This window comes from Typopeltis vanoorti, chromosome 5 (genome assembly GCF_054136105.1).
Source record: "Typopeltis vanoorti isolate ZY-2024b chromosome 5, IOZ_Tvanoo_1.0, whole genome shotgun sequence".
Taxonomy (NCBI): domain Eukaryota; kingdom Metazoa; phylum Arthropoda; class Arachnida; order Uropygi; family Thelyphonidae; genus Typopeltis; species Typopeltis vanoorti.
In genome coordinates, this window is record NC_143553.1 from 116,697,645 (window position 1) to 116,725,385 (window position 27,741).

General features: G+C 34.2%; 1 protein-coding gene across 2 annotated transcripts in view; it reads right to left on the minus strand.

Annotated features, from left to right (window-relative positions):
• LOC150106744 (neural cell adhesion molecule 1-like) overlaps positions 1 to 27,741 on the minus strand; it is a 199,101-nt gene that overhangs the window by 44,339 nt on the left and 127,021 nt on the right. For both annotated transcript variants that reach the window (XM_090392680.1, XM_090392679.1), the window contains one exon: positions 16,801 to 17,121. In XM_090392680.1, the coding sequence (XP_090248806.1) occupies positions 16,801 to 17,121 (321 nt within the window). The remainder of the gene's footprint in view (positions 1 to 16,800; positions 17,122 to 27,741) is intronic.

Below are 27,741 nucleotides of genomic sequence, written 5' to 3' on the forward strand. Positions count from 1 at the left end.
TCGTCCCTTAAACTCAAGAAAATCACTGTAGAACACACACTATTTTCAGATGACATTAAAAATATTGTTTTACTGTTAGGTATCAGGATAGGGCTGCTCCTCACTAGGTGAAGAGACGACTGACAAGAGCAGCCTGGCTAATGGTAGCCTTGGGCCGGCTATGTCTGATTGGATACTAGTGGAAATTTAACCACCCATTGAGTCTCAAAAAGTTAGATGAATGTTAGAAAAGTTAGATGACAATGGCTAAAAGGCCCTCGTCATCTATCATACAGCTTTATCGTATACTCTACTGGTATAATTAATTCATGACAAATGGTCATTAATGAAGAACAAAAACGGACGAGGAAGGATTATTGCCCCTCCATGGCTCTCCTTTGATTAAAAGAGATTATCGTTCTTTCCAAACGACAAGATTTGCAATAATTCCCAGGAAAATACCTGTATGTATTCCCTTCACACACTGATCAAAAATTACTCTCTCTCTCTCTCTCTCTCTCTCTTGTAAAAATGTCAACAAACTTCGTATGAAAATCTACTCAGAACTTCAAACAGTCAAATACTTCTCAAGAAGAGATGAAAGCTCTGCAATCTCTAAGAAGCAACGGCCATCTCATTATTACGAAAGCCTACAAAGAGAAAGCTACTCTTATCGTAGAAAGTAGTAGGGGTGGCGATGGTGACCAAAGAGGGGTAGGATAAACGGTGGGGGAATGTAAGCGGAAAGTGACGTCACTGTTAGCTGTTCCCTGTGAAATTCCAAGCATTCCGTACTGATCACTGTTAGGACAATGTGAACCAAATAGGGGTAGGGTAAATGTTGGGGGTCATGATGCGGGAACCGTGGCATCATTGGTCGGACATTCTAAAGCAGGTCAAGATAAGATAAAGATTCGTGCAGTGATTGGTGGGACACTATAAACCATATAGGGGTAGGTTAAATGAGGGAAGCGACGTCAGTGTCATGGGTGTGTCTTGTTATCAGATGTAGATAAGTGACATAATTTGTTACTTGTAAATAAGTAACGTAGTCTAACTTTTTAAATGTTTGGAACTTTGTAACAGAAAGTTATCATAAATTGTACTACCAGAGCTAATATTCAGTGAAATAATAAGAGGAAATAGCTATTTATATGTGCTGGCAAAAGAAGTGTGAAGAAAAAAGAAAATGATAAATCTACAGTGGGTGAAAAATACGAAGTTTCAGATATCACTGGTGTTATTGATACTCAATTTCTTTTGGATGAAGGCTCAAGTTTATTTCCTAAAGAAATTTTTTTTCTGATGAATTTATTGTAAGATATGCATTGACAACAACACCATGTAGTTGGAACGAATTACCCAAAAATTAAAAAGCAGAATTCATGGTTAATTAAATATAATCATCAACTGAAATGGGACAAACGTTCACTCTCTCTCTCTCTCTGGACAAACTAAGAGTTTAGATAATAGAATCAACAAACAACAGTGCAAAAGGTGTGCATTTTCAGTTTGTTAAATTTCTGTATGTTAGATTCCGAAATACAATATTGGAAATAATATTTCAGTCAAATAAAATGTGTAAACTTAAGTGAACAACTTATGGTGTCGTTCATGTGTTATGCAAATTAAGAAAATCAGATATATGTTTGAACTCACCATAAATTACCACTCAATTTATTTACTTATTTATTTATTTTGCTCAGTTATCCTGCTTAAAATTGTAATAAAGATAACATTTCAATTTGAAATAACAATAAATTATTATTTATTTGTGTTGGAAAAAATACCTAATATAATAAATGAGTTAAATATATATATATAAATATCACTACTGTGAAATTAATGCTGGGAACGGAAAAACCCTCCGCATGGTTTAAAGTAAAAGAGAGAAAAACGACGAATCAGATTGAAAAAAATATACATAGAAGCATATGAAAAGCCCGATCGAGTGATGCGAATTATCGGGCTGCAAACTAAAATTTGAGAAATATTGTTCTATCCGAAATACAAATTTCTTTAGGAAATAAAGTTGAGTCTTCATTATAAAGAAACTTATAATGCAAAGTCATTTTCGTATTTTAACTGATACTATACTTTTCATGTTGATTCCTCTTCTAGAGGAATCAACATGAAAAGTATAGTATCAGTTGGTATAGTTTTATAGGAGAGGCAGCATGGTAAACTGCTGCCTCTCCTATAAAATCATAGTTAAACGTGTTTGGAAAAGAATATTTTGAATTTTTAAAAGTAAAATAGAAAAATTACAACCAATTAGATTAAAAAGAAAAATTTACGAGTGCAGATACCAAGTCATAGTACAAACTGTCGCACTACATTGGGAAAATTAACAGAATACGCAGGCGGTGAGTTTACTTTTCTTCCCATGATGTCACTACATCATGGGAAGAAAAGAATTGGGTAAAAATAGAACCATGAGCCACAGTGCAAATGAAATTAACGAAACGAACAGAAACCTAAGGAGCAAGAGATAACTGGATTTTCAGCAATTTCGTTCTTTGTGTGTGTGTGTGTGTGTGTGTGTGTGTGTGTGTGTGTGTGTGTGTGTGTTGTGCTGTGAATATATGGTCATAATTCAACTATTTTGGAATATCTATTTGCATTCAGAAGTTCGTTAGTTCCAAGAAGACTCATTCTGGAGAGAAAGTAACTTAATCTAAATTATGATTAGAATTTTTTAGACTGCATACAAAAGTTCTTGTAATCCATTTAAATCTCTGTTTATTTTTTTTAAAATGCCATTTGATTTTTCATTCAAATAAGAACTCATTTTTATCTCCAAATGCTCACGCTATCTCTTGCCACTTAACTAAAAACTCCAATAGCCAAAAACTGTGCAATAAAGATAGCATTAATTAGAAAAAAAGTAATGAACTTTAAGATCTCAAAATTTTAGACAAATCAAAATATTCGGTTGAGTTATGCATATGGGAAAAAAGCGTATGTGTTTGAGGGGATAGAAATGATAGCCTGCAATTAATTATTCAGAAAAGGTCTAAATGCTGCCACCATCTCTTGACTCTAAATTAAAATTCGCATAAAATTCAATAACAGGAACGAAATACCAGACAGCTATATTGGAAAAATTCGTACTGCCAACTACGGCCAAGGCGTGCTGTTGTGCAGATTGTGCGCCCCACAAGGGTGCTTGAAGATAGGGGCGCCATTTCACCACGGGGAAATAATAATAAAAAATAGATATAAATTTTCTTATTCTTGAATTATATCGTTTGAAGTGAAACGTTATCAATATTACCACAGATTTTATTTCACAGAGTAAGCATCGACTCAGCGAAAATTTTATAAATATTCTCGATTGTTTCTTATATTTTTAGTGGAAATTGTTAGTTTAAGACAGACCATGAATTCATTCTTACGCTGTGCTTTGCCCAATACCGTCGACAGGATGCAGCATAGAGGCAGCCTGCCTCATGGCGCTGCTTAATAAGGGCGCTCGTTCAGCCGTATTACGGCAACAAGATATTTTACAAAAATACAGTGTTTAGTTTACCAAATAAAAAAGGCGCCATTTCCCATTGACAGTTAAATATGTGCTTATTATATTTTATTAATAAAATAATTATAGTCATACATACTAAAACTAAACATTTTAGAACCCACTTATTAGGTACTTAAGGAAACAACCCACAAAGTATCTTACGATGTGAATTTCATAAACTTTTATAGTCTATATATATATTTATATATTTATTTATTTAATTATATTATGCATGAATTCTCCTACTCAAATTGCGAGTCTCTATTGCCCCGAATTTCACATTTGAGCGATATTTCGCTCCCTGCAGTTAACAATACCCAACAGCCATTATACTGCAGAAACACGAAAACCAATTAGTTTTATCATGTTACTGGATAAGGTTCACAGACATCATTTGCAGATTGTGTAATATATTTCTCGACAAATAGTGCAATTACAGACAACTGGGAATATAAACGCTAACTGATGAATTACATCTTCCCTCCAACAGAAACTGCTATATACAGCAGGTGCAACATATGGTTTTGCTTGACACTACCCTGTCATGAACGTGTTAAAACTAAGAAATATATAGTGAATGCATTTCAGATATTATGGAAATCGGTTTAAGAGTAACATTTCAATTCAATTGTCAGCTTGTTTTGTTTGGGTAGCGCGATCTTTTGTTAATACCGCACCAATCATTTGCACTTCTTAATAGTGCAAATAAACTTTTTTTCTCTATTATACTGGCCTACAATCGCGCACATCTTTCACTTCTCATTAGTAATTTGTCAAGGATTGTTCATTACATATCTCAAATCTTAAATTACTGGTAATTTTTGCTTGATATAATGGGAAAGCAGATAACTCTATTTGGATAGATAACGTTGATTGCACACATGGAAACCGCTCTTGAGGACAGAAGAAGTGATGGAGAATAGAAGCTTCTTGGTAAGTCATACCCATTTTCAGTGTTTTTTTCTGAAAACTTTAGTTTCCGAAAATCCCCACATATATCTCGCAGCACGATTTTTTAGCTTTAATTTTGGGAAAAAAAAGTGCCAGTTATAGTCGAGTAAATACGGTAATTTGTTTAGCTTTCAAATTGTTAAGTATGGATCATTGGTTAAAGACTGGATTTATAAAACGCACAATAGAGAGCAGTATAGCAGATGTAGAGATAAGCAATTTCACTCCTATCATTGATGATAAATTATTTATATTAAGTAAAAATGTATAGTATGTTTATATAAATTTTGTTCTATTAAAAATAAATTTTTTTTTTTGTTTAAATGTACATCTGAATTCAAATAAAACAGACATTTACAATGAAATATATTTTTATTTATTATTATTATTATTATTATTATTATTATTATTATTATTATTATTATTATTATTATTATTATTATTATTATTTTGATAAGAGTATTTTGAAAAGGTACTTGGTAATAATGAAAATTAAAGAAGAAGTACACGGATATCTGAAGTTTCAGAAACACTGATCTATCCAAAAATATTTAGTCTAAAACATAGGTGTATATTACGATGTTCGTTTTCTTAAATTCCACTTAGAATTTGGATAGACCCGGGGTCGGCAACCTTTTGAGTCGGAAGAGTCAAAAATTACAATTTACAAAATTTCAAAGTTTTTAAAGAGCCACAAGATCTTATTGTCTTCAAGGCATTTTTGCACGGCATTCGCTATATCTTCCCCTCTAGTTTGTCCCGAGAGCGGTAGCAATCCTAGAAGTTCTTCTTTTGGACCTTGGGAAGACATATACCTGACAAAAAGGGCAACTTGTGCCGTGTCTTTTATGTCGCAAGACTCATCTATAGCAAGTGATAAGGCAGAAGAAGGTTGAATATCTTCCACCTGCAAATATGTTACATTTGAAGACATTTTAGCTATTCTATCTTGTACTGTTTTAGCGGATACGAGAAGCTGGGCATAATGAAATATAATTTATCAAAAAACATTTTACAACGATATTTCCCAATTAAAAATACCTACCTAAATAAAATAAATAATTCTCTAATAATTTAATTATTAAAATAAATAATTTAGACACGAAACACTGTTTGTCTCACTCTCTCACGTACTGATTGACTATAAGTACATAGTTTCGTCGCATCTGTGGTCGCCTCCCGTGTGCGGTGATCGCCGACTGGCACGAACGGACTTGTCAGAACGTGTTTATCACGGCGCAGTCTGCACATTTTAGTTTTTTTTTTTAATTTTGGCAAATATTAGATACTTAGTTTACGAGTAAAGGTGTTATGCCCAGCTACGCCGAAATCAATGAAAATTGCCAAACATATAAACTTCCGAGAGCTTCCGACGGACTGACGACAGTGACGATGCGTGTCACGGGGGAGGGGTGAGGTGAAAAGCGAGTACAAGTGGCTGAGAGATAGAATCGGTGCCTAATCCTCGTTAATCGATTCAGAACGATTTTTAAATTTTTTTTTTTGATAAAATAAATAATATTTGCGTATGGAACTAAAGAGCCGCAGCTTCACATCCAAAGAGCCGCATGTGGCTCGCGAGCCGCAGGTTGCCGACCCCTGGGATAGACGAAATAGCGTGAATCCAAATATGCACTTATATTTTTTTCCAGCGTTATTTCAATTTTGAATGTGAAACTTTGAGTGTATTGTGTATTCTGTGTTTAAGTGACTTTGGACAATTTGACTTTGATTTTAATTGTGTACTTATTTTTAGATTTTTGATAGACAAATAAAATTTTAAAGATAATAATCAGCTAATAAACATATTAATCAGCTGAGGGACCATAGCTACAAATCCCGTATATATGCGGGATAGACTAGACTATCGGCGCGTCAGGTTGACGCGGCTCGAATTAAATTAATAAACATAGGTTATTTATGAGCTATAAAACCCTTTAGATGATCTTTGTTTACACTTACTGCAATTGGTCCTTTCTTGATACTTTTTTGGTGTATTTTTGCATCATTTCATTTTGTGCGTTACTGTAACAGTGTTACTGTGCAGTTGCCCTTTGTTTTATAAAATATATTTATTGTTGTTTAGTAATATTTTGTGAATTTGGATTATTATTCACGTAAAGTAAGTACATCTATTATATTTTTGCTAAGTTTGAAAATCAGTTAAATTGTTTCATTTTAGTTAATTATTTTATTTTGAAAACAAAAATTTTTATGTTATGTTGGGTAGACGTCAAGAAAATAAATACTGTAATTTTCAATAAGAGATTTATTTATATATTTGTTCTTATAAGTTTCAGTAAGGAAATATTGTGAGTAGACATATTACTAACTATTATAATAACGGAATTAACTCACGTCAATTATTCTTTATTCGTAGAATTTTCACCTGAGTACCACAGGCATCAACAGCACAGGTACAAGGCTAATTAAACAATAACTGTTATATTCACAAAGCGCCACCTAAGTAGCTAAGGTTAAATTTCCTAAATTTAATTAATTAATTTATTTATTTATTTATTTATTATTTTTATTTTAATTATTTAAATTTAATTATTTAGTTATTTAATTATTTAATTATTTAAATTTAATTATTTAGTTATTTAATTATTTAATTATTTAAATTTAATTATTTAGTTATTTAATTATTAAATAATAATTATTTAATTATTCAATTATCATAATTTAAAAAAATAATAATTTTTATTTATTATTTTATTTAATATATATATATATGTGTATACAATTATATGTTAGGTCTACGAATAAAGAATAATTGACGTTAGTTAATTCCGTTATTATAATAGTTAGTAATATTTGTTCTTGTTCTGGTTGGAAGACATTGGGGTTGGGGTCCTTTTACTAATTTCTTTAATAAATAATTGTAATATTCTAGAAATTTCTTAATTATTAAACAATTACCAGAATGTAAAAAATGTTAAATAAATATCACTGTGAAATCAATCAGTGCATGTAAGCATATTTATTATTCAAAACATCTAAAAAATCAAATTCTGTAATAAAAAAAAATAGTCAGTCTTGGGCCATTCACCTTAAAAATAATAGTCGGTTAAAGAGTGAAAAAATAAGTTTAAGGAAAAATTTCAGAAATTATTATTTATTTTGGAGGACAACTTTTAACGCTCTTATTTTAAAGTCTAACAGAGTGTGTTAACCCCTAGATGTCGGAAAGAAAGCCAAATAAGTTTTCTGGTGCACAAAACAGGAAAAGACAATTGCAACGAGTACAACTGGAACATAAATCGGCTGGATCGCTGAATAAATTTTTAACTTCAGGACCACATAAAAAACGAAGAACAGAAAGTTCTGACGAAGCAAGTACTCCGTGTAGCTCTACTACAGAAAAATAGAGGACACAAGATAACTACGAAGAAACAAATGTTACTTGGGAAAAATGAAACTGGCCTGACTGGACTGTCTACAGAAGTTGCAGCAGAAGAAATATTGGATTCGATTCAGCGAAACACGAAACTTCAAATTTAACTTTAAATTTTAATGTTAATAATCCAGGTACTTGCAGAATCATATAACTACCAAAGTTAGAGATTGTTTAGTTGAGCATTGCCCGCGTCAAGTAGTTAATAAAGAATTTCCCAAAGATGAATCTGGCCGCAAGTTTTCCGATTCATACTATTATCGAACTTTAGCAAATGGAGAAAAACTTTTACGAAGTTATTTAGTTTATTCAGAATCGCGAAATTCGGTTTTCTGTTATTATTGCAAAATATTTGGTAGTTAAAATTTCCAACTTACTAACGAATACGGTTGTAACGATTGGCAACATTTGAGTCATATACTAAAAATACACGAGACGAGTTCCGCGCACATTAAAAACTGTTCAAAATACATCGAATTTAAAATGTCGTTGATTAAGAAATGCATTATTGATTGCACACAACAAATATTATACGAAACTGAGAAAAAATATTGGCAATCTGTTATAGAACGGTTAATCTACTTAATGCAATATTTATCAAGACAGTGTAAGCTTTTAGAGGTTCTTCACAAAAACATTTTGAAAATGATAACGATCATTTTTTAAAGTTGTAGAAACTGTCGCTAAATTTGATTCGATAATGGCAGAACACCTGCATCGCATCCAAATATCAAAAAAAGGAATATTGCTCATTATTTAGGTGATAAAATATGAAATGAAATCATCCGTATAATTTCTGAAGCTATAAAACAAAACATTTTAGAAATGGTTAAAGAGGCGAAATATTATTCATTAATTCTTGACACTACTCCGGATATAAGCCAAAGGGAAGAATTATCTATTGTAAAGTTAAAGGGAGATTGTAAATCCCGTTTTATTTTATAGCCAGGTACGATACTCGGATCGAAATCCATTGAATCCATAGAGTTTCATGGCGAAAATACTATCGGCGAGCCCAAGTGTAAGTGATCACTTCAGAATCGCTGATGAGACTTCAAAAATAGGTTGAAACCGGTGGGGGACTATTATGAGTACAACACCAGGGCAACTGCAAGCAAGGGTGGAGCAAGCTCCGTCACTAACCTTAATAATCTCTCATAATGTAAAACATAGCTAATAAGAGATGTATATATATAGTGTTTTACATTATGAGAAGAGGTCACTACCCAGACCGGTTTCAACCTATTTTTGAGGTCTCATCAGTGAGTAGGTAGACCTGGAATATCAAGGTTTTATCAAGGTACACCAGTTCAGCAAATTCTATAGTAGAGGTATATGTAAGTTCGGTTCACTTAAAACCTTGATATTCCAGGTCTACCTACTCACTGATGAGACCTCAAAAAAGGTTGAAACCGGTGTGGGGGGGGGCTATTATGAGTTCGCTCTCTTATGGTTTTTGCCTTAAGGGAGCAATTTGAGTCTCCGGGGAAAGTGTTTTCTGGCACGACCCGGTGAGGGGCTTTGTCGGTGACTGCTTTTCTTCGGAATATGAGCGGTTCTGCTCGGTGGTGGAGTGTGGGTGGAAGGCATCACTGAGTGGAGCCAACGCTGAGATGGACGGTCTTTCGCCCACAATTGAGTGGCCTGGGGATCGGCAGAATTTTCAGAGACCGCTTTACTTATTCATAAGGTTGAAACCGGTCTGGATAGTGACCTCTTCTCATAATGTAAAACAGTATATATACATCTCTTAGGAGCTGTGTTTTACATTATTAGAATATTAAGGATAGTGGCGGAGCTTGCTCCACCTTTGCTTGGAGTTGCCCTGGTGTCGTACTACCCAAGTGATCACTTACACTTGGGATCGCCGATAGTTTTTTTCGGCAGGAAACTCTATGGATTCGATGGATTTCGATCCGAGTTTCGTACCGGGCTATAAAAAAACGGGATTTACCATCTCTGTTTAACTTAACTAATGTCGCCGGTAAAATAGCCTTTTGGCTTATTATAATTATCTATTGTTATTAGATTTGTTAATCAAAATAAAGATACAAATATAGCAGAAATTCATGAACATTTTTGGGTTTTCAATCTGTAGAAGATACCACTGGGCAAGGACTAGTTCAATTTATAAAAAATCATTTAAAATTATTTAATATTAACATTTCAAATTTACATGGCCAAGCTTATTATAATGGTTCAAATATGCAAGGCAAACATAATGGACTGCAGAAAAAATCCTTAAAATAAATTCAAACGCTTTTTTTATTCCGTGTGCTGCTCATTCATTAAATTTGGTAGTTAATGATGCAGCTAAGATATCCTCTGAAACTGTAAATTTTTTGGGGTAATACAGGAATTATATAATTATTTTTCAATATCTGTGAAGCGTTGGGCTATATTAAAAAACATTCGTGTTTTAAATTTGAAACCACTTTCTGCTACTAGGTGGGAAAGTAGAGTAGAAGCAATAAAGCCACTTAAAAATAATATGAAGTAAATTTACCAGGTTCTTTTTGATATTACGGAAGATGAAACTAAAGATATCGATTCTAGAGTTCAGGCAGACAACTTAATTTCAAAGATTTATTCGTTTAAATTTATTTACTGTTCATGTTTGGTACGAAATCTTAAGTCTCGTAAATGTTGCAAGCAAAATAATGCAGAATCCAACATTTGATATAGGAAAAATTACAGAAAATCTTGATTATGTTATACAAGAATTAAATACTCGCCGAACAGACCAATATTTTGAAAATGTTATTAGAACTGCAAAAGGAGTAACAAACGATCTTAATATTGATCCTATTTTTCCAGACATTCGGAAAAGAAAAACAGAAATGTATATTATTTCTGGGAAAACTCCCATGTTACTCCTCATTATAAACTATTATAGTACAGCTATATTGCCTGCTTCAGTTTAGGAGTACCCCTGTTTAAATGTCATTGGCTATTTACTCATGGGTTCTTAGGGCATTATGAGTGTAGATGTACTAAAAAGTATATGTAGCTTAAGGAATAGAAATTGCACATACCTTTTTCTGGGTGTTGTGGCTTTTCCTCTGTCTGCGATGTCGAGAACTGCAGAGTGTGTGTGTGTGTGGGGGGGGGGGGGTAGGCAGTTTGGTAGAATAAGTTAGAAAAACCCGGTTTTTTTTCGTAATATATAGAAACATATACTTTTATATAGGGTGGGGAAAAAAGTGAAAGGGTTAATTTTTTAAAATAGGGAGGGGGAAGGGGAAAGATGGTTGATGGGGTGTGGACCGTTTCGACTATTCGTGGTCATCATCGGAACATATTGGGAAAGTGGAAGCTATGTCAGGTCGGGTGGGTGCTTCAGAGGTGTTTGTGTTATCGCCTATTGGTCGGGATTGTGACCTCAATTTAATGTTGTGAAGCTTCCAAACCTCGGAGATTATGTAGGACCTGTGTACGTTGATCGAGTTCGCGTCACACTTTATAGCTATTGTTTCCGATATTCTGAGCATTGTTTCATTGTCTTGTCTGTCTATTATGATGGCCTTGTCTATCTGCGGGGTGTGTTTTTGTTCAAGGGCGTGAAACAGCTATTTCCGTTTTTCCTGTGCTTTGTATACGATTTTTCTTTTTAATGTTGCGTTTTTTAGTGTTTAAATGTTCTGGAATAGGGATGTTACAGTCACGGAAGTGTTCTTGTAGTCTTGCCCATAAAGACCTGATGGTGGAACCTGTGTAGGTGATGTCACAGTCTTTTTGGCAGGGAAATTTATAGACTACATTGTGCTGTTCAAATATATCTTTTTGTGTGTGAGGTTTGGTGGATTTTAGGAGGTTAGCCAGTTTTTGGCTTGTGGTGAATACCAGTTTGTAGTCAGTATGTTTGAAGATGTATTTATAGGCTTTGTATGTGTTTTGGGTGTATGGTAGTTTGATAATTTTTTGTGTAGGGAAGTTCGTTTTGGTGCTTGGGTTGTTTTGGCGGTTTTTTGCCGTCTTGTTTGCGTAGTTAATCAGTTGTGTAGGATAGTTACGATTAGGATCGTTTTCCTAATCGTAAGTATCCTTATTTTAAAAAATTAACCCTTTCACTTTTTTCCCCACCCTATATAAAAGTATGTTTCTATATATTACGAAAAAAACCCGGGTTTTTCTAACTTATTCTACCAAACTGCCTACCCCCCCCCCACACACACACTCTGCAGTTTTCGACATCGCAGACAGAGGAAAAGCCACAACACCCAGAAAAAGGTATGTGCAATTTCTATTCCTTAAGCTACATATACTTTTTAGTACATCTACACTCATAATGCCCTAAGAACCCATGAGTAAATAGCCAATGACATTTAAACAGGGGTACTCCTAAACTGAAGCAGGCAATATAGCTGTATTATAATAGAAAAACAGAAATGTTTGGTTACGAAGCATCAGATGAGACAACGCATGATCCTAAACAAAACTTTAAAATACATTTTTTCTTCGCGATTTTAACGACAATAACTTCAGTCACGGAAAGATTCATACTCTTAAAACAACATAGCGAAGACTTTAAAGTTATAAGCTACATTAGCAAATTAAAAGATTTGAGCGATGAAAATTTAATGAAACATTGTAAAGATTTGCGCTTAAAACTGAGCGACAATCAAGATTCCGACAATCGCAATATTGATGGGATGACTTTATTTGAGGAATTAAAAACTTGCAATGTTTTATTAAAAAAGAGTCGGCTCCTCAGGATGTTTTAAATTATATATACGAAAATAAATTAACCGACACTTTTCCGAATACTGCGTTGTGATGCGTATTTATTTAACATTATCAATATCCGTAGCATCAGGGGAAAGAAGTTTTTCAAAACTGAAACCAATAAAAAATTATTTGCGGTCAACAATGTCTGAAGAGCATCTAAAGGATTTATAAATTATATCTGTTGAAAATAATATTATGGATTCATTAGACATTAAAGATATTATTAAAAATTTTGTGGGAGCGAAAGCAAGACGGATAAATATGTAAAATAAATCTACATTTATACTAATTGTTATATAGTTCGAAGCATATCTCCAAATTATCTTTGTTATGTAATATTTCTTTTTATATTAAAAATTTTTATTATTAAAAATTCCTTATTAATGAATTTCAGTGATTACAATGTTCTACTTCTGTTAAATAAAATTTATTTTTATGTATGCGTATAAACTCTTTTGAAAGTAAAATTTTTCGCAAAAATTTTCCATGGAAAATTAATTTATGGAGACGCTGAAAAAAATTTTGCACAAGGGTGCCTCCTATCCATGGCGCGGCCCTGCTGCCAACTATAGACAACCGAAAACACAACGTGACGTCAATGATGGGTGCCTGCCCCACAGAGAAATTCCAAGAATCCCATACTCAATCTTATCTCTAACCATCACCCATAATCCCATAAGCAAACCATTCACTTCTCTACATTTTATAACAACACACAACCATGACACTGAACTAACTTCCTCCCATTTACCCTACTCCTATTTCGTTTATAGTTCCACAAATCACAGCACGAATCCTTATCCACCTATAACATCCATTCCACTTCAACTCAAAGACGTCACTTATCTACATCTAACAACAACACACACCCATGACACTGAGTTGCATCCTCCCATTTACCCTATTCCTATTTGGTTTATAGTGTCCCACCAATCACGGCACAATTCCTTATCTGATGTTGACCTACATAATACTAATGACGACATGGCTCCTGCGTAACATCCCCCAACATTTATCCTACCCCTATTTGGTTCATAGTGTGCGAACAGTAACGCCATCAGAATGAAATGCTTGGAATTTTCCGGGTATCAACTGACAGTGACGTCACCTTTGCGCTGTCATTTCCCCTAACATTTACGGTACCCATATTTCGTCACAATTGCCACCCATACTACTGTGGAAACCTCGGAATACAAAAGAAAAATATGTGTTACTAGGTGACCGATTCACTTACCAGGAAGTTGACTACAATCTCACTAACAGACAACTCATAAAACTAAACTCAATACTAGACGAAGTTAACACTTCTGATGGAAATACCATAAACAAACTTAAGACTTAAGTTAAGGGGATAAAAAGGTTTCATCTTCATCAAACTTAAGACTTTTTTCTTTTAATCCCCCTTATATGAACTGCCTAGGATTCCAAAAGAATGCATACTTCTTCGTCTAATGCCGAACTGCATAGAATTTCGCACTTCTCGCATAACAAAATTTGGAGTACTAAAAAATGCTACCTCCTTTTCCTCATAAGAAAATACTTCGGATTTATAAAATGAAGTGAAAAATATTCCCGTTAAACCGATGGAATTAATGGTCAGTTTGGTTACTGAATACTTAGTTACTAACGCTTTTGGACGATTGCCTTAAATTTCTCTCAAGCGGTTCAGTTTTGTCATCTATTCAGGTTATTTCTGTCAAAACAGATCTTACAGACACATGAAACCACCCCTATGGGGAGCTTACTCTTTCAAACTCTCATAAACTTTTATCTGGTACACAAAGAAGAAATTCTATTTTTTTCAGGTACAGCCTCATCCTTCTAATTTTGTATGTTACATTCGTAACACCTTTGCCGTGTAGGAACACAAAGAAGATACTTTACCTCACGTTTCTGTCAAATATATAACTCGGTAAATACAATACGAAGTTAAACAGTCAATATATTATAACGAAATGGTGTATGGAATGTGATATTAACCACCAAGAAAAACACGCATTTTTAACCAAATGGAATACGACAGCGTTGAATCAGATGGAATTCCGTAAAAAAAAATCACTTCGGTGGAAGGTAGAATAGCTTCATTTTGTAAATAGACAAACCTGACAGAGAATTGGTACAATTGGCAAATAAGCTTCAAATTTTCTGCTCAATACTACATAATCACTGTAATTGGATATTGCAGCTGCTTTCACAAACTGATTAAAATGGGGAAAAAAAATCCATGCTGTTCTATGGGAACTTATAAAGCTTAGAGAAATTATTTATTCTAGATGAGTAACCCTTCAGAATAATATGCTTTTACAACCATTGAAATATCATACGGGCAAGAGCAAAAACGATGTTACAATAATCTCAGTGCCTCCTGCAATGTCAACTGTGAGTTATTCTATTATGCGATTATGGCCGAAGCAAGTAAGGCTATGCTTCCAGTGCATTGTTTCTGTTAACAACAGGTATTTGTTTTTGATAGATTTCTTTTGTTTTGCGAAAAGAAAAAAGCTAACGCTTTCGAGATTCTCGAACTGAACAGCCTTAATGAAACTTCTTTTAGTCCTAGACTGGACCCGAAGTCCACGAGTTTATACAACAGGCATGTCAAACACTCGGACGGCATGAGGTCCGCCAAACGTTGTAACCAATATGGTTATTTAACCCTTGACAGCATCAAATTATATAAATATATTTAAAAAATTAACATTTCCACTTGAGATTATTTTATACGCCAAACTATCGAATTTTAACGCGCAAGTCTACGTACAATGTTACATCCGCTGATCACAGCAGTCGAAGGCTAGCCGTTAGCAATTTTGAAGTTGCAAGAAAGTGTGTAGCGGTTTCTTTATAATTAATAGAGAATTTATAAAAATAATGCCGAAACCTTCAACCAGTATAAGTAAAAACAATTAATTGAAGAAGAACATCGTAGTTTTCAAGAAAAATGGGAGCTACAATATTTTTGTATTCAAGGAAAAAAATATCATGCCTGATATGTAGTAACACTATTGCATTTTGCAAAGAATATAATATTAAAAGGCATTACGATATAAAAAATCATAAACAAAACTATAACAAATATGTTGCGAAAATTCGTGAAGATAAACAGTCAGAATAAAAGTTGACACTGCAAAATCAACAAAGTGTGTTTATCAAAACCAAATCAAACCAATTGAAGATAACAGCGCTAAGGTAAAGACCAGTTACTTGTTATCACATGTAATTGCAAGCAAGTCGAACCATTCACTGAAGGGGAAATTATTCGCGAATGTATTATTAAAGCAGTTGAAGTGATGTGTCCTGATCAGTTAAAGAAATTTAAAAATATAAGATTATCTCGAAATACCATTGCTAGCAGAATTGACGATATAGCCGGTAACTCAAGGAAGCAACTAAAATCAATCATTCCAACATTTCAGATCTATTCTCTTGCAATTGACGAAAGTACAAATGTACGGGATATCGCTCAGCTGGCTGTTTTTTCTTCTGGTATTTTCTCTATGTTCGGTAGCACATATTAATGCGAACAACTATTTTCAACTTTAAAGAATAATAAAACTGCTGACAGATCAAGATTAACAGACCAGCATGTGCAAGCAATATTGAAAATAACCACAGCTCAAGAAATGCAACCAAATTTTGAAGATTTCGTTAATGAAAAACGTTGTCAAGTTTCTTCAAAAAAAATGATACATATCATCTTATTTAAATATGTAAACTTTATATTTTATATGTATTTTTGTAACATGGTTGTATTTTGTATTACTCTAATGTTAATATTAAGATATCTGTTTACTTTTTATTTCAAGATTTTTTTTTGTTGTTGCGGCTTGCATCTTGATGTATAATTCTAAATTTGTCCCTTGGAGGTAAACGAGTTTGACATGCCTGTTCTAAATAAAGGTATCGTTCATACCGACTGAGCAACCAACACCTTGGATGTTTGAACAATTCTGTCACTCTGAAGAAGAGGATGTCTACGCATTACCCAAATTAAGGGAGTTATAAATCTAAATTACCTTACAGATTAGGTCTACCTGTGGAGTAGGATTTCAATGTCGAGAAAATATGATTTCCTTTGAAGTTATTACTTGTATATACATAACATCTGTAAAATGAGAAGCGGTGATAATAGAAATTTAAAAAGAAAATAAATAATTTCGATAAATACACTAAACAAATGAGAAGTTGAAATCTCTCAAGAAAAAAGAATGAAAAAAGGACTCACCATTAGTGAATAACGTTGCATAAGAGTGCGATAGAAAACCTCTATAAGTCACCCAGCACTTGTAATCGCCTTTATCTTTTCTTCTCATCGGAAAGATTTGCAAATATGCAGATGTCTCGTTAAGGAAGAAACGAGAGCGATCTGAGGGCAATTCCTGCAGAGACTGCTTAGACCTGTAACCGTACAAGTAGATTATCCTCCATTCGTTCGACACTTTTTTCGCCCATGTAATGGAGTAAACTGCACCGAACGAGGAAATGTCGACGTTACAAGGAAGATCGACGGCTTCGCCAACAACTCCGATCACAGTAACATTACTCCCTGAAAGACATCGAAATCGTACACATTTAACAAGCAGTCATTAATACAAAAATTTTAATGCAATTGATAATTATAAACTACTTATAAACAACGTTTTCATATAATTAAAGTTTTAATTTCTATTTCTTACACTGTTTATAGTATGAATAGGATACATTCATAACTTGAGTTTTATCGCTTTTTAAAGTAAAGGCTGCTTTCAAATTTATGAACAACTTATGCTATTTCAGCAGACTGATGGACATACGAATTCCTCATAGAGTTGTAGCAAAGAAGACATTTCAACCATTAAATATAGGCAAGCTACTGCAAAGAGATTTGCTCCTTAGATTAGATGTTTCAACTTGAGCGCGCCTTTGTTTTCTAAGACGACGGATATTCTGAGAGAAAGAACGATAGAAAACAAAACTATAAATGCGCTTCGTGCAAAGTCGGCGAACAACAAAGAACTGATGACTGTTCCAACTCTTTGTTTCACAACGGACGCTCTTCCAGTACTAACGAAATCCAGCCAGCAACTTATCCCAGGGGATGATAGCTCATGCCATCCAGAGATAAGTAACATAGACAATATATGTATTGCAGATTTAATGGGAATAACTAAATAATTTAAAAAAATAAATAAATAATCATCATCAACTTAAGACATTCGACTGAACATACTTCGATCAAATTAGATGGCTTTCTGGCTGTCACTGCTGGCAAGGCACAAAAAGTTAAGGAACTCAAAAACAAAAAACGCTGATTTGAAAACTCAAATATGAAGCTCCATAGGGAGCTTTAAAATGAAACAGTGGATGACCTAAATCAACATGCAATAAACTTGAAACAGGAGTCCGCAAAAATATGCATGAAATAGCAAAGAAAATTGCACATAAAATCAAGGTTAACTGTAACGAAGATGATATTGAGACTACTCATCGCGTTCTTATCGATTAATCATAACCGATATATGTGACAATTTTAAACAAACCAAAATATATCTAAAGGAGCGCTTGTCTAGAAACTTAAAACATGTACTGTTTATTGCAAAGAAATGGAGAGAAGTATACTACATATATCTCATGGTTAAACTGAGCACATTCTTCATGATAAGAGAGAATGTATCAAAAATATGGCGAATCAGATGCGAAGGACAATTGTGTATACTCCTAGAAAACAGCTAGAATAAAAACTGATTCATGAACAACAATGGCGGAGCAGAGTAACACTGTGATGTCACTTTTCATAAATGAGTAATATGTCACGATTCAGAAGAATTAAGGAACTTTTTATCCTCAAACGCTCTAAGTACTTTGAGTATTTTCGATATGAATATATGAAGTATTCGAGATAAATTATATAAAAGACAATTACTTCTAGATAATTAAACTATCGACTAGATATCTTGTTATTAACCAAAATCTGGCTTAAAGACGAAGAACTTGATTAATAATATTTAAGCGGATTTAAAAATTATCATCAATGTAGAAATTATAACAAATCTGGAGGTGTAATTATCTTTATACGAAATTCCATGTGTGATAATAACCCCGATTATATATATATATATATATACATATAACTTATGATATGAATATCGACATACTGAGGAACAGCAGATCCTCTTAAGTTTATCTAGATTTATATGCACACGCACACACACGCACACGCACGCACGCACGCACGCGCACGCACGCACGCACACACACACACACACACACACACACACACACACACACACACACACACACACACACACACACACACACACACACACACACACACACACACACACACACACACACACACACACACACACAAAGTTATTGACAACTCCCTTCAAATCAAGAGATCAGCTTTCAGTCTATCATGTATTTCTTTTTACAGCCTAACAGCCACCGCGAAAGTATAACGACATACGAACAAGAGCAACATTTGCGCCTAAAGGCTTACTTGTAAACGATAGGAGAAATGAATCAAGAAACGATCACTCTGAAGAGTATCATATGTTGATACCCATTAAAGTCTTTTTGTGTCAAGAAGAAATGAAAAATGTAACTTAAACATTCAAAACCTGAGTGCAGTTACAAATCATCATAATATTGCAGTATGGCTGAAACGCAGTACAAAACTAATTAATAGATAGACTGAAAATTATCGTTCACTCTCTCAAGACGTTAAATGAATTATTGCCTATTACGACTTGCGTCAGTATGAATATGATAAAGTTAAAAATATACTTTTATAGGGTAAAGTAAGTGAACAAATCGATAATGATGAATAAAGTATTAGAACAAACTATTAATATTCAAATATTTCCATTGGAAACTACACCATCAGTCGTATTAAGTTAGTTCAATGCAAGGTGAAAAGCCAACGATGGATTATTTAAAGGTAAAGTTGCTAAGAAAAGTCCAGGTTAGCAGATAATTGGATAGCAAACATCTCATTCGTTCCTTTGGTTAAAAGAGATTATCGCTCTTTCCAAAGGACAGGATTTGTTATAATTCTCAAGAAAATACCTGTAGTATTTCCTTCACATATTGATCGGAAAGTATTCTCTCTCTCTCTCTCTCTCTGTCTCTATTAAGAATGTCAACCAACCAACTTCATATGAAAATCTACTCAGCACTTCAAACAGTCAAATACTTTTCCAGAAGAGATTAAAGCTCTGCAATTTTTAAGAAGCAATGGCCATCTCATTATTATGAAAGCCTACAAAGTGAAATCTACTCTTATTTGGGAAAGTAGTAGGGGTGAGTAGTATGGCAGGGACTTCTGACTAGATCAAGATCAAGATAAGATAAGGAATCGTGACGTGATTGGTTGTTCCGATGATGACGTCGTTGTGTGTGAGACGTCATGAGTTTGGGACATTTGCAATTTCCCTTGGGACAAATGTGTCAGTGATGTCAGTTATTGTGCTTTGGTTCACATATGGAATTATGGGTGATGGTAGAGATAAGGACTCATGTCGTGATTGGTGGAGCACTTTAAACCAAACAGGGGTAGGGTGAATGGGGAAAGCGACGTCAGTGTGTTGGATGTGTATTGTTATCACATCCAATAACATCACTTATTTACAACTAACGTTATTTGTTAGTTGTAAATAAGTGATGTTATTGTTTTGAATGGAATTGGAAGATATATTAGTGGATAAGGATTCGTGGTATGATTCGTGGGACACTTTAAACGAAACGGTGGTAGGGTGAATGGGAGAAGCGATATCAGTGTCATGCATATGTGCTGTTATGAGTTGTAGATAAGTAAATGGTTTGCATATGGCATTATGGGTGATAGTTAGTGATACGATACAGTTTGGAATGTTTGGAATTTCGCTCAGAGGCCACCCTTCTGTCAGAGACATCACATAGTGTTACTTAAATTAAGGGGATATTAAATCCCGCATAGTTTTAAAACCGAATAAGAAACTCAAAGATCGGAATCAGAGAGTTTCTTGCCGATTATAGTAAACTATAAAGTATCGGCGACACTAGCGTTAGCCAATGCAAGTGATCCTAGTACGTGGTACAGAACCGGGCAACTCGTGGCAGAAGTGGAGGAAGTTCAGATCGCTATTCTTAGGTATTTTCCATAATGTAAAAACACATTTCCTAGGAAATGTATGCTGTTATTACATTATGGAGGGAGGTCACTACCCAGACCGGTTTCAGCCTTTTTTGAGGCTTCATCAGTGAGTAGCTAGACCTAATACCAAAGTGTATAGCGAAAAGAACTTATGTACTCTGCGAACGAGTTTTCCAAACACACAACCATTAAGTTACTTAAGTATAAAGAGCTAATAAGCTTCATTTCGGCAATGAAAACATTACTTAAATTAAGGGGATATTAAATCCTGCATAGTTTTAAAACCGAATAAGAAACTCAAAGATCGGAATCAGAGAGTTTCTTGCCGATTATAGTAAACTATAAAGTATCGGCGACACTAGCGTTAACCAATGCAAGTGATCCTAGTACGTGGTACAGAACCGGGCAACTTTCTTATTCGGTTTTAAAACTATGCGGGATTTAATAGCCCCTTAATTTAAGTAATGTTTTCATTGCCGAAATGAAGCTTATTAGCTCTTTATACTTAAGTAACTTAATGGTTGCACCTGTTTGGGAAACTCGTTCGAGAGTACATAAGTTCTTTTCGCTATACACTTTGGTATTAGGTCTAGCTACTCACTGATGAAGCCTCAAAAAAGGCTGAAACCGGTCTGGGTAGTGACCTCCCTCCATAATGTAATAACAGCATACATTTCCTAGGAAATGTGTTTTTACATTATGGAAAATACCTAAGAATAGCGATCTGAACTTCCTCCACTTCTGCCACGAGTTGCCCGGTTCTGTACCACGTACTAGGATCACTTGCATTGGCTAACGCTAGTGTCGCCGATACTTTATAGTTTACTATAATCGGCAAGAAACTCTCTGATTCCGATCTTTGAGTTTCTTATTCGGTTTTAAAACTATGCGGGATTTAATATCCCCTTAATTTAAGTAATGTTTTCATTGCCGAAATGAAGCTTATTAGCTCTTTATACTTAAGTAATCACATAGTGTGTTTGGTTTGCATAAAGCATTGTGGTTGATTTTAGAGTTAAGGAATCGTGACGTTATGTGTTTGTAAATTTCTAGGAAACATGTCTCTTTGACATCATGTGGTGTTTTGGTTTGCCTATGAAATAGTGAGTAATGTTTAGAGATAAGATATCTTGGAATTTTCCCAGAGTGACCACATTGTCATTCTCATCAAGTTTTGTCTTTGGTTGTCTATAAATGGCTGTACTAATTTTCCAATACATTTTGGGGTATTTCTTTCCTGTTAATTGCTGAATTCTTATAGTAATGTCGAGATGGCGGCAGCATTTCGAGCTTTTCAGAATAATTTAGTTATATGCTGGTGTCTCCTCAAACACACATTTTTTACCTCATATAGATAACTCATCTGAATATTTTGATTTGTCTATTTAAGATCTTAAACTTTACTACTTTTCTAATTAATGTTATCTTTTTTACAAAATGTTTGGCTATTGGTATTTTTTAGTTTACAGTCAATAGAAAAACCAAACGGCATTTAAAAAAACAAATTAAAATAAATGGACACAAATGGATTACAACACCTTTTGTATCTAGTCTAGAAATTCTAATGATAATTTAAATTACTTACAGTGTTTCCAGAATGGGGCATCTTGGAACTATCGAGGTTTCTGAAAACAATAGGTATTCGCAATTGTTTATTTTTAACCATATATTCACAGTACAAAACAGAAACACAAGCTTTAAAAATGCAGTTGGGTCTTTTTTCCTTATAGTTACTGTATGTTTCATTAATTTCATTCACATATTGTCTCATACTATGTTTTCCCACAGTTCTGTCCAAATGACATCATAGAGTTGAAGCCTTGGGAATTTGTTGAGGCTACGTGTTACTTCCTGTAGTATATCCGCCAGTGACCAGTAACTTCGCACCTCTTGATGTGGAGAAAGTGAAAGAGACAATATTTGTTTTTCCTTAATTCTTCTGATGTTCATTTATTTAGAAGATGCCTCACTCTTTTCTGCTGATTTGGTTTTCACTCTCTTTCAGACACTATGGGAACATTAGTTTAGACATTTCTAAATCATTTATCACTTCCTTTCACAGATGTATCGCGTTATCCTTCAAAGGTAAAACTTTCCAAGGGTGATGTGTTACTCACGATTTCAGATGTGTCTAAATGTACCAAACACACTAGTGTTTGGTATCAAAGGTTTGGAATTTGACCTCGTGTGATCGATGAGAAGTAAGTTTTTTCAATGTCATGTGTTCTCGTTATTGGTTTTCCATTGGTTCTGATTTTTTATAAATAGACAGTAACGGGTTCGGAGATTCCTCTTGTTTTCAAGCATTTGGAATATCTATGTGCAGGCAGAATTTTGAAGTTCCAAGATTAGTTATTCTGGATAAATGTAAGTTAATGTTTTTAACATGGCAATGTCACTGAAAATATTAACATTAGTTAATTTTTTTAGTGACTACATTAGCGAATTTTGTCTAAAGTTGTAATAAGCGAATTTTGTCTAAATTTTAATATAAGGTTATAAGGTGGTTTTGCAATGGAAAATTAAAAGTCATGTTCATGAAAATATTTACCATATTTTCTGGTGTATAAGATGCTCCTATCTATAAGGTGCACCCAAGAAATTTAATAAACTTTTCTTAAAAAAAACCTAAAAAAACTTTTTCTGTAGGTGGAGGTCCAAAATGTCTTTCATCTTCTCTACTCCCATGTTCTTCCGCATATTTTACAACCCGCTATTTGTAACTTGAAGCATATGAATGTCTGGCGCCTTTTTTTTCCCATCACTAAATTCTACGGGAAAATATCAAACTCAACATGTCAACTCAATACTGATATACATCGGTAACTGATTACTCGGATAAGATATTATGAAATTGAATAGGAACTCCCCGTTCTTAGCCAATGATGTGCTAGAAGTCACGTGAAGGTCACGTATCAATTTGATAGCACCAATAACTGCCCACAAAGATCTTGGAACATAAAAGGGAGTGCATATGAGTTTGAAAAGAGGAAACAATCTTTACCTTCATTATATAAGGCACACCCCATTTTTAAGATGAATTTTTGAGGTAAAAAAGTGCGTCTTATACACCGGAAAATATGGTAAATCTATTTCTGTGTTAAGTGAAATCTCATAAGTCATTATATATATATATATATATATATATATATATATATATATATATATATATATATATATATATATATATATATATATATATATATATATATATATATATATATATATATATTGCTTGTTAGTGATTGGGAAAAGATACTGAGTGTGAATAGTTAGTAAAATTGTGTTAGTGAAAGCATTGTGTAGTGTCGAAATTGTAAAAACACTTATGATGAATAATTTATTTATTTATTTATGAAAGAGATTTCTGAATCTAGAAAGTAATTTTTTTAATAGCGATCATCAGTCATTCGGTTTGTTAGTTTCAGCACTGTGCATAATCATGCACCAATTATTGTCTAAGTTGATTTGACAGATTCATCTGTAGGTGAAAATGAAGAACAACACACAGGTCATGGCATTAATCCACATTTTGTTCTTGCTGGTGTGGCTGGAAGTAGTCATGACCACACAATTTTTACATTCTGAATGTGAAACTAAGATCTCTTCTACCACTACTGACTCCTCACTCTACAGGGATTTTTATACTGTTTCGGTGGGCTGATCACATTTTTCTATCAAATATCAAACTCGTCAAATGGAGTATCAAATTAGTTTTCGTGATCTTGAACTCCTCCAACCAGACTCGTTTTTTCAGAATATTTCGAGATGTTTACTGAGATTATTCAGCATTTATTGAGTTTAGGAATTATTATATTTATGGCTATTTTGCCTGCTTCTGGTTCATCATGTGGTGTCGAAATTGCAAAAACACTTACAATGAGTAACATTGATTTATTTATTTATTAAAGAGATTTGTGAATCTTTTTTATTCTCTGAAACTTTTTTCTCTGAAACATTTTCTCAGGTTTGGTTGGGCATTAATACAATCAGTTTGGAAAGCAATATTAACCTACCATTCATGTTGCTTTCTGAATTAACTATCCAAAGGATAGTTGATGCATTTTATGCTGTTGCCCAATTGAAATGTACTTTTTTTGGCAAATGATCTTTCTATAGATGTCATACTTATCAACATAAATAATAATGATGGTGGAAGAACCAATGTTAAAAGAAGAATGCTCCTTAGCCTGGATGAATTTGTGAAAATAAAAAAGCTATTGTGGAAATTACCAACAAAGACAATCTTTGCATGGCATGAGCACTTGTTCTGGGTGTTTCTTCACACACTGATGATGCCCAAAAATACAAACAAGTGCAGTTAGATCATAAAAAGATACAAACAAAGCAGGCTTTAATTCTCCACAAAATTGCATGGGATCTGCTCATTTCTTGCGGTATTCCAGAAGCAGTTCTCTTTCAAAGGCATTTGACTGCAGAATACCCAAATCGTAATTTTTTTGGCAGATGCTGATTTTTCTGTGGTGTTTTGGGGACCAAATGCATGTAAACAGATCTGTCTTGTATACCACAGCTCTCATTATGATTTAATGTGTAGTGTGCAGTTCTGTTTAGGAATAGCTATTATTGCCCCCAGTTGCATAAAAACATTCAACAAACTAATGAAATTACAAATGCATTGATGTAAAAATGTGTGCATCTGCTGTCCCATAAACACCAATCATATTGTGCCAAACCTTCTTTTGTGTGAGTCATACAATAGATTTTTCTACGGAAACGAATGTGTGAATTTTCACGCAGAAAATAATATTTGTCCAAAATTCTGTCATTGCAGACAGTGTTTGTCTACTTTCTCTACAGATAAAACCTACATCTCTCCACCTGAAAATTACTGCCCCCACTGTAAGTTAGTTCACCCAAAAAACAGATGTGCATTGTGCAAAAATTGGAAGTCTCAACTAAACAAGTTTATATGATTTTTTTTGACACCGAAACTATTGCTAAAACTTATCGTCATGTTCCTGTATTATATATAGCTGATTTTGGTAGTCATGAACGCGAGTTCAGAGGTGAAAACTATGTGGGTCAGTTCCTAGACAAGTTGTTGTCTGTCAAGAATATAATGAAATGGGTCCAAGGTGGTAGGATCCTTCGGACTGTCAAACCAAAATACGAAAATATCCATGTGATTGTACAGAATTTTTGTGGTTTTGATGGGTATTTTATTTTGGAATATCTTTTTGCAAAACATTTCCTACCCCGTGTAGTGTTTGACAGATTCAATATACTTGCTATCTATTATGACCCATTAAAATCATATTTTGTGATAGTTTTTCATACATTAGTGTCCCTCTAAGAAAACTACCAGCTCGATCTCCCAGAAGTTCCTAAGGATTTGTTTCCTCATAAGTTCCATATATCCGATTATCGCACAGTCATCCCCGAAAAATCATATTTCCAGCCAGAATTTATGAACAAAGAATCTCATACAGAGTTCTAGATTTGGTATGAAAATCCGCTAGACAGTGAATACTGTTTGAAAATGGAACTGTTGGCTTATACGAAGGATGACATGCGTGTTTTGCATGAGAGCTGCAACACTTTTTGCAATCTCTTCATACAGCTCACCCAGATCGGTTTCTTCATGACATTACAATTGCAGGAGTATGTTAGAGAGCATTTCTCCAGAAATTTTGAAAACCTAACACTTTGGCCATACTTCCTGCTTGGGGTTACAGGGGGGCTAATGTGCCAAGTCGATAGGCTTTAACTTGGCTCAAATGGCAATGACAACATAACTACAGCATGCACGTTCTGTGGAGTGGGGGAAGTCTGCATCAGACCTTATTTTGTCGATAGGAAATGTGGAAGGTTTATATATGAATTCTATGGCTGCTACCATCATGGATGTCAGGAATGTTACAGAACAAATACTTTCCAACGATACTTTGTTTGCTCAACATTTTTGAACAAACAAAGTATCACGAAAACTTTTTGTAGCCTCGGATTCAATGTAATCTCAATTTGAGAATGCCAAATTAATACAGAAATTTTGGAAAACAGCCATGAAAAACTTTATTACCCTTCTTAAAATTCCAGATCCTATTTTACCTCATAGTGCTCTGCATGGTGGCCAAACAGATTGCTACAAAATATATCACAAAACTCAGTCAGAATTGGAAGTTATTCACTATTTGGATTTCCAATAGCCTTTATCCATGTGTGATGAAATACCAGGTATTTCCTAAGGGACATCCCGAAGCTATTCTCGAAATTTTTCGACTATTCTCCTGGGGTATACTTTGGTATTTGCATTCAAAAGTGGAGGCACCTGCTGAACTCTTTTTACCGGTTTTGCATATCACAGTGAACGAAAAATTAATCTTACCACTGTGAGGAATGTGTGCTTCCGAAATGGCTCCATTGTGCTCTCATCTTTTACATGTTTTTGGTGCATTCCAAAATTACATTTAGCCTGTGCTTGCAGTTATAAAGTCATAGAATTTTACGAGGTGTGGCATTTTCTCAAAAATTTGACGGTGGAGAAAACTTCTTTGCTCACTACATTTATATCCCTCTGAAGCTGATACAGGTAGCATCTGGATGGCCTGAACATAAAATCCGACAGTCTTATCTGGATGAGTTTTTGCTAAGAGAAGGTGTTATGTTAAGTAGTGAACACATTAGTAAAAGTAGTGGTAAACATTCACTTGCTAAGCTTTGTTTGAATTCCCTATGGAGAAGGCTTGGTGTGAGAATGTTGAGAACTTTGACTGAGGTGTGTCCTCTTATGAAGACCTCAGGGAACTATTTTTAGATAACAGTAAAATTATCCAAGATGCCCGGCTAGTTTCAAAAGAGCAGATGATGGTTGCCACTCTCCTATTCAAGGCCCTGAGCCTGAAAATAGAAAAGGGAATGCTGTCATCTCTTCACTTGTAGCTGCGCACAGTAGGAAAAAGTTATGTGAGGTCATGGAACATTTGCAAACACGGCTTTTGTATACAGATATCGATTCTGTCATTTTCACTGAAAAACTGGGCGATTACTCACCATCCACCTTGGGGAGCTAGGCAACGAACTGAACGG